The sequence below is a fragment of the Hemicordylus capensis genome, chromosome 15 (genome assembly GCF_027244095.1).
Source record: "Hemicordylus capensis ecotype Gifberg chromosome 15, rHemCap1.1.pri, whole genome shotgun sequence".
NCBI lineage: Eukaryota > Metazoa > Chordata > Lepidosauria > Squamata > Cordylidae > Hemicordylus > Hemicordylus capensis.
In genome coordinates, this window is record NC_069671.1 from 9,137,083 (window position 1) to 9,146,233 (window position 9,151).

Consider the following 9,151-nt stretch of genomic DNA (forward strand, 5'->3'; position numbering starts at 1 on the left):
ATCTGTGGTCACTGAGACTTCTGCCAACAAGTTACTGAAAAACCCAAGAGGGGGGCAGAAGGCATGTGCTTTGGGGACGATCATGTTTCTCCTGCTGAGATAAGTGTCTTTAAAAGTTAATCGTGGCACTTAAAGCAAAGACAAAGAGATGAACTTGCGTTGATACAATACTGTTAAGGAAGGACAGTTAAAAGTGTCTCAGTGCTCAGCCTGCCCTCAAAACATGGGCAATGTCTGTGGCTCTACATAAAAACTATCCTGAGGTCCTCTCAGATACGCAAAGACGCCTGTCTTTCGAATCCACTGGGTACTGTCAAAATAATATCAGAAAGAGTGAGTATAAAATGAGTGGGAACAAATTTAATTTAAATTTTGTTTCAAAAAGACACGTTACTTTAAAAACAGTCAATTAAATGTGTTCTAACTCAGGAAGTTGTCCTGGAGCAATACCTTGCCTCGCCTCTTCCTCAAGCAAGTCCGTATGCAAGGCTAAATACCTCTCTTCATCACAGAGGGCTTCTATTCTAGCCTCCTCTTCGGACAACTGGTAGTCTCTGTTCCAGGTGGAATATGCAGCATCATATTCAGAAAGGTCGTGCAGGTGACCACGGCCATCATACCTGCAACATGAAAAACATGGTCCATAAAAAAACTTCGGGCTGTAGTTTCTGCCGTCATACAAATACTTACCACATACAATTGAAAAAAAGAAATTAATGGGTTATATTAATTTAAACTGAATAATCACTTCTCGCCCACTAAAAAAAAGACTTTTAAAGTCAATTCCCCCTTAAAGATTACAATTAAAGGCAGCATATCTTCATATTTTAAAGAGGAACCAATTTCTTTATCGTTCTTACCGTTTATGGTTCAACCATTCAACACTCCCTTGCTAAAATATGGTTTTTTTTTCTGGAAAGGCAAATAGCTTACATGTACACAAACCCAAATACATAAATACCTATCCGTAAGAACCAAACGGTCGCAATTTCCTCGCTTCTTTCTGCTAGTCTCGAACTCTCAGGAGAAATCTTCACCAAAGAAACGTGCGTCCATTGGAGGTAAAATCTTGGCTAGGCTCGGCCCCTAGCCAATTGGCTGAGGAAAGAAGTGCTGGATTATGTGATAGAGAGACACACATACATAGGAACAGTAACACATATGTGCAATTTAAGGAGGTTCGCTGAAGAAAGGACTAGGACAACACGCAGGGATGCGCCGTCCCGTCAACGATGCAAAAGTTACTTATTCAGATCTTGTACGCAGCCACTCCCCTGATCACAAAGAATAAGGGAATGCCACAAATGTGTGTGCAGGCAAGTGGGCTAATAGACATTTTGTGACATCTGTGCAATTGCAGTATTTGCACAGGGCTGGCTGAGTTTACTTAACCAGGTAGTCATCTTTTTTTTTTAAAAAAAGGATTTATTCATGATTAGCAAATTTCACCAGTCCAGGATGCACTCTGCATACAAAATTTGACCAAGGGGCTAGCCAGCTCAAACATAACACAAGTAGCAATTTGTTATTAAAAGACCAGCTTTGCCAATAAAAAAGTGTTTTCACATAAATGTCAAATTTACTGCCTGAAAGGGACAATTCTAGGCTGCTTAAAAGTACAAGGGTTGATCTCCAAAGGTGGTGCAAAAAATCCAAACACCTCCGCCACATTTAGGTGCCTGCATTTTTTCCTGCACTGAATGAGCACACCCATTAAACCACGTCTGTACTGTGCTTGAGAACTTGCTGGTGTCAAACCTCCTTAATTTACAAATGTAGATTATTTGGCTTCAAGATCATGTGCATATGTACAGTTTGCTCCCACTGTTCTTTAGAGTTGACTCATTCCAGATTCTGACCATATACAAATCAACAGAACACCTTTTTCCTGGCTTGTTATTCTGCACTAAGCTTTCAGGAATGGATAAGTTATAGACAAACAAGTCTGTAGTGTGTACAGAAAACACACACATACGACATTTAACATTAAGCTTATTTTTAATCCAATTAACATGGAGCTAGTCTTCAAATTTATCCTGTCAACACCCATCCTACTAACTAGGAAAACATGTTTGGTCTAGCAGCCAAACACAGGGTGTTTTACAGACTCTTCTGAATACAAAACAAGTTTATCAAAATCTTAACACATGTTTTGGGAATATTTATCCAAACAAACATCAGTTTGAGGCCTGGAATGATGCCAACAGACAAGACTTGTGTGGAACAGAAACGGCAGAAGCAAACACTTACAATATGCCAGGTGTCCCTTTTCAAACCAAAGTCCTTCACACTCTTCTGTGTTTAAGGGGTTTCACCACTGTGCAAAACAACATAGTCTCCTTCTTGCTACATTAGAAACTCATGAGATTTCCTACCCAACTAGCTACTGAAACTAGAAGGTAATCTAAGTCCAATTGGAGACAGCAACAGAGAAATTGATATGATTTAGTTTAAATTAGGAGAAAGATCTGGCTAATACGATATATTCCTTATACAAGGATTACAGAAGCCACCATTTAAACATCATACAACTTGTAGCAATAAGACAAGCTCCATCAAGCCACGAATCACTACAGGGATGTTGGTATTACAGTGAAGTTAGATCTACATCCTCATGAAAACAGATTACTTTGGGAATGATAAAATAAATAGTAGTATCTACAGGGCTCAGCCACCTAATGGCGCAACGGGAAATGACTTGACTAGCAAGCCAGAGGTTGTCGGTTCGAATCCCTGCTGGTACGTTTCCTAGACTATGGGAAACACCTATATCGGGCAGCAGCTATATAGGAAGATGCTGAAAGGCATCATTTCATACTGCACGGGAGATGGCAATGGTAAACCCCTCCTATATTCTACCAAAGACAACCACAGTGCTCTGCGGTTGCCAGGAGTCGACATCGACTCAATGGCACACTTTACTGTTACAGGGCTCAGGAAATGCACTTGTCTACTTGTCTGTGACATGTGAAACAACTCCTGACAAGTAATGTACCAACCTAGCTTGACAAGTAAAAATGTTTTGTCTGGCTGGTGAACAGAGCCAACATTTCTGGCCCCCTGAGTATCTATCTATGTGTGCACACAGTCCTCAACTTGTTAAATACATTATTAAAATACAGTCTAGCCACTAGAATGTGAGGCCTGGAAGTAGGAATCCCAGGTTCAAATTGCTGCTCATCCACGGAGCTCACAGGGAGACCTTACAACAGTCAAGTGTGTCTCAAAAGTTTGGTTTGAAAAGAGGCCACTCACATCTCCAATATAAATATGCCCTCCCTCCGACAAGGGGGAGGGGGGCCCAGTAATACAGTAACCCTTTGCCAGAGAGGAAGAGAGGATGGCAGGAGGATTGGAGCTCCTAGAATTACCAAGGCAGGGCTGTCAAAAGGCAAGCCTCAATCCCTGGTGGCAGGAGGAAGCCCTCTCATCCAAGGCTGCCAAACTTGTGTTTTTACCAGTCATACTCTTGTGCCTCTGTCCGCACCTCGACATTCAGAAATGAGGCATGTATGTGTGCTACACACGCACAAGCACGCAAGCACACACATATATATGTATATACGCCAAGTCTACTCAAATTAGGCCCCCAAGCTATTATTGGACTACAACTCCCATGATCCCCAATAGTCAATAGCCAGTGGCCAGTAGCCAGGGATAACAGGAATTGTAGGCCAACATCTGCAGGAGGGCCAAGGTTTTTATTATTTCTCTGTGTAAACCGCCCTGAGCCATTTTTAGAAGGGCGGGATAGAAGTTGAATGAATGAATGAATGAATGAATGAAAGGCTGAGCAGCCCCAATACATACATACAAACATACCCCTCCTCTTTTTCAGTGGAAGATTTTTAAAGTGTCACCCTGAGAATTGTAGCATTATTCACTTGTAATACAGCTGCCCCTCAACAAAAATATTCACAAAGCAGTGTGACTTCAGAGGGCAGGAGCAGGCCAATGAAAAAGAAACTTACAAGGCTGTGGTCAATATCACAACCAATTCCAGTGAGGTAGCCCTGTTAGTCACACACAAGGATCTAGTTCAAGTTAGCCACGGCTAAGTCCTGCTGAAACTAAGAGGCAATTCTTTACGAACTTTTCCTTGATCTTAATACAAGGAACCATCACCCTCTACTGTGGCTTCTGAATTCTATCCCTCAAATTGCAGCTCTACACACATGATTATCGGGAGTGAAGCCCACTAAACTCACTTCCATATAAACATAACCAGGGCTGAGGTGTCAACAGACCAACACAGCTACCTAAGAATGTAAGAAAAGGCCCTGCTGGACCAGGGCAAAGGCCCATCCATCCAGCATCCTGACTCACAGAGGGGCTAAGAAGGCGCTTCCGAGAAGCCCACAAGCAGAGGGAAGAGGGCACCAACGCACTCCTGTGGGCATTCCCTAGCTCCCGATGTTAAGGGGCATGGTGCTGCTTTGACTCTGATGGAAATATATAGCTATTAAAGCTAATAGCTGCCAATACCAGCAATTATGATGTGTTCTGGATGTTATATATAGATACTAGTATTTTTAAGCCAGTTATAATAACGGGCGCTAGGTCCCCCCCCCTTTATTCATTCTTCCTTTTCTCTTGCCCTTTTTTCTTGTTGTTTCTTTTTTATTTCTTTCTCTTCCTTTCTTTCCTTTCCTCTGCAGTTACCTCTTTGAAACTATGGTCTACTTTACATTGGCTGTGTAGGAAGTTGTATATCAAGTCAGAGACCCTTGATCCGTTCATCAACCTCACTATTGCCTACTACACTGACTGGCAGCATCTCCCCAAAGTTCCAGGCAGGAGTCTTTCCCAGCCCTCCCTGGAGATGCTGCCAGGGCTTGAACCTGGGGTCTTCTGCATGCAATAACTTACTATGGAGTAAGCCTTGTTGAAATCGGTAGGGCTTACTTCCGAGTAAATGTGCACACTGCAGACTCAGGCTGGAGGTATTCTACACACACCACCACCCATCTCCTTTGCAAGCTGCGGTGCGGGCGGCGACGTGACACAGACACACACTAAGCAAGCCAGCCTTGCCTGGTATATGCTTGCTGTAGTGTAGTAGAGAGAGGCTTGGGTTCGCGGGGAGAAAAAGTGCTGGTGTTTCTCTCCGGTGGGGGAAACAGCGCAGAGAGCCTGACTGAGCTTCGCCCTTGCTGGAGTGAGAGAAGTGCAAAGAGGAAAGAGTTACCTCCTTGTTCTCTCACCTGCTGGCAAACAAATTGAGGAGGCTGGGAGCAGAAAAGCCTTTTTAGAGGAACCCCCCACCCGGAAAAGGAGGCATAGGAAGAAGCCGGGCAGAGGTGCTGCTGCGGCTGCCGGCGCCGGACGGGGTGAGGAGGCGGCGGCAAGAGGACCGCCTCCCGCGCCTTCCTCCCCGCTGAACTGCCTCCCTGCGGCCGGGTAGGGTGCGCCGTCGCTGCCTCTGTGCTTCTGGTCGGATGGTGAGTGCCGGCCCCGCTGCCATCAGTGCCGCCCGCAACCGCCGTCTTCCCCTTGGCCCTGCCTCCCAGAGTGCCGTCCCGATTGCTGCCCGCCCCTGCCGTCTTTCCCTTCCCGGTGTCCTTTCCTCCGGGCGGACAGATGCGGCAGCAATAGAACCGGCCAGCATGGCCGCCTGGTGTCGGTGGTCCTGTCTCCCTTGGGCTGTTCTGGGCCTGCGCTTCACGCAGGCCCAGAACAGCCCAGGGAGGCAGGGACGCAGATCCCCAACGTTCCAAGGCCACGGCCACTCACTTAGCCTTTTATTATATAGGATAGCCAGGGATCCACAAGTTTAGGCTTGGCTCACTTATTTGCTCTCCTCCCTTAGAGCTTTTTCTGACACACGGGCCAAGGTCCTAGGGGAGAAGCGGGCCTTCTGTCATTTGCAGTGGAAGCGGGAACCGCCAACTACTGCTCAGAAAGGATGTCTGCTATTCTTTATTCTCTCAAAAATGGCAGGGGAAACGAGGCTTCTGGGGAGGAGAAGTGTGCGGTGCTGTGAGTCCTGCTCGCCAGAGGGCTGGGGGCACTTGCCACTGGCAAGGGGCTTGGTAGAAGCCTAGATAAAGCCGTGTTTGTATATCTTTGGGGTATTTTAGCTATAGATACATGTATGCGTGTGCCACGTGTCTACATACACACACCCTGTCTACTGGCACATACCTAAGTAAAACATCATCACACAGAGCCTATATACACACAGGCATGTGTGTATGTGTGCATGTGTATGCACACATACACACACGTGCGTCTACATGCACACATACATGTGAGTGTATGCACATGCACAAATACCCATGTGTATATTCATGCACACACACACACACAGGTGCATATATACACACACGTACACACAGGTGCATGAGTACACACACACACAAGTGTACATGTATGTATGTATATTTTATATATGTGTGTATGTATATATACACATACACACATACCCATGTGTATATATGCACATGTACACATACCCAGCGTACATATATATATACTCACACACACAGGTATTATGTGTGCATGTATGTATGTGTGTGTGTGCATGTATATACATACACACACACACAAAGTGTATATGTGTGTATGTATATTTTATATATGTGTGTGTACACATATATACACATGCACACGTACCCACTTGCATATATATACACATGTACACATACCCAAGTGCACATATATATCACACACACAGATGCATGTATGTGTATGTATATATATGTATGTATATTTTATATATGTGTGTGTGTATATACACATGCACGCGTACCCACTTGCGTATATATATTCACACAGGCGTACCCACGTGTACATATACTCGCACACATACACACATGCCGAGTGCGGAATCCCACATCCGCCTCCCGTGCAGCCTTTTCAGCGAGGGCTCCGCCGCCGCCGCGCGTGGGGATCGGCCTTTTGCCAGGCCTGCCTCCTCCCGGCTCCTCCCTGGCAGAGGGGGGCGGCCAGAGGCAGAGGAGGCGGCGGCGGCCTCGGGCCAAGCCGGCCCCCGCCGCGGCCTCCTCCTCCTCCTCGCGCCCGAAAAAGAGCCACACACAGAGGAGTATTGGTGGTAGCAGCAGCAGCGGCGCCAGGCAGGCAGGCAGGCGGGCGGGGGTTGGCGGGCACCGACCTATCGATCATGACGGAGGCGTCGCCCATCCAAGGGATGAGGTGGCGGCCTCGCTCCTGCTGCAGCGCCTTCTCGTCGTCGCGGAACAGCTTGCAGGCGTAGCCGAAGACCAGCAGCTCCACCCGGGCGCCACCGCCGCCGCCGCTTTCGCTCCCAGGTCCGCCGCCGCCGCCGCTCGGCCCCCCGGCTGTGGGCCCGCTGCCGCCGCCGCCGCCGCCTCCTGGGCCCGCCGGTATGGCCCGCGGCGCCGGCCCAGGCTGCTCCGCCGCCGCCGCCGCGCTCGCCCGTCCGACGTACATGGCCGGGAGGGGGACGCGGCTCGCCGCCGCCAGCGCCGCGCCTCTTGCCGGGCTCAGCGGCTCTGCGGCCCCGGCCGATTCGGCAGGGCTCCCCTCGGCCTCGCCATTGGCCAAGACAAAATGGCGGCCGGCCCACTTCCGGCGGCTCAGGCGGGAGTTCCGCCCGGCGACGGCGGCCTTGGCATTGGCTTCCGCAGATTCGTCGGCTGCTGCGGCGCAAAGGAGGGGCTGGAGGAGTTTGGCTTCTTTTCTGGGAGGCGGCGGCTGTTCTGTGTCCCGTTCTTATTGCTCGGTTTCATTCATTCTCCTTTTACGTTTTGTTTGTATTATGATTGTTTACACGATGGCTCGGGGCGGCGCACAACTTTGATAAAAAAGATACCCGTGGGAAATAAGGCTCGTAAAGTTAACCAGTCAAAAGACCCGGCTAAAACCACATTTAAATTATTTATTATTATTTTCATTATTATTTTATTTATTTAAAAAAATTCAAATTAAAGAAATTATGATAAGGATGTTGTTTTATGCCTATTATGTGTTGTTAGTAGTAGTAGAATTTTATTTTATTTTTTAAAATTGTAGTATTATATGTGACACTCTTAGGTTTCACAGCAGGGACCCAATTGCCCTTCTTTATTTAGCCCAGCATAGCATCCTTTCTTGCTGGTGTTTTTTTTCCTTTTCCTTTTCCGGCTCTGACCGCCTTTAGAACAGGGAACTAGAGATGTGCACAAATCCCGATTCGAAGATCAATTCGTAATGCACTGCCGACACCTTTAAAAGGGAGGAGAGCAGGTGCATACTTGCTTCTCCGCTGCTCGCCCACAGCTTCTTGTTCAGGGGATACACACACACACTTAGCTGCCCTAGCGTGATGACAGGATGCATGCCCCGCGGCCATTTGTGTGATCAGGGGAGGAGGCACACCGCCCAAACAGGAAGCTGCAGGTGAGTAGCGGAGGAGCAAGTAAGGACCTGCTCTCCTACCTTTAAAAGGTGCCGGGGATGTGTTAAAAATCGCTCTTCGAATCGTGATTCCTGCACATCCATACAGGGAACCATCTTCAAATCCTTTCTTAGCACCCTGTTTGGGAATTACTCTTGCTCATGTTATTGAGCAAAGAGGTACCTTTTCAAGGCGTGGCACTTTTATATGTAGTAAAGGGAGAGCAACTGGCCGTATCCAACCCCAACGTAGCATCCTTCCCAAGGGATGTTGCTGGTGTTTCCTCTGTTCCTCCTTTTCAAATTATGAGCCCCTTTGGGACAGGGAGCCATTTTCGGGGCCTTTTATGGCACTCAGTTTGGGAATCGTCCCTTCTGACTGGACAAAGAGGCACCTTTCCTAGTGGCAGAAGAAATTGAGAGAATCTCAGTAAAGTGATGTGGGTTCTACAGAATCAGGGTGCAATGTGGGAATGTCGTCAGCCGGATGCTGATGGCGATCAGGTTGCCCTTCCTCAAGGCTCACTGTACTTTCATGCTGCTAAAGGACTTCTTCCTTCTTCGATTGTGGGATTAGGTACTCCTGCTAAGTGAGCAGAGAGGCACTTTTTTAAAAGTAGTGGTTCTCTTTACTGAGCAAGGGGAGAGCAACTGGCCCTATCCGTCCCCAGCAAAGCATCCCTCCAGTGGCTGTTGCTGGTGTCTATCTTACGTTCCTTTTTGAGATTGGGAGCCCTATGGGGACAGGGAGCCATTTTATTTATTAGTTTATATCTGTGTAAGCTGCTTTGGG

The 9,151-nt window shown here is 47.5% G+C and overlaps 1 protein-coding gene across 6 annotated transcripts in view; it reads right to left on the minus strand.

The window, feature by feature from the left end:
* Positions 1–7,543, minus strand: part of SFSWAP (splicing factor SWAP) — a 113,650-nt gene extending 106,107 nt beyond the window's left edge. Inside the window, exons 1-2 of one of the 6 annotated variants that reach the window (XM_053279757.1) lie at positions 7,115–7,543; positions 451–620 (exon numbers count right to left, since the gene is read on the minus strand). In XM_053279757.1, the coding sequence (XP_053135732.1) occupies positions 451–620; positions 7,115–7,413 (469 nt within the window). In that variant the 5' untranslated portion in view covers positions 7,414–7,543. Of the gene's footprint in view, positions 1–450; positions 5,637–7,114 lie in introns of those variants that run through there. The other 5 variants (XM_053279756.1, XM_053279758.1, XM_053279761.1 and 2 more) reach the window with 5 other exon arrangements.
* Between the last annotated feature and the right edge of the window lie 1,608 nt (positions 7,544–9,151).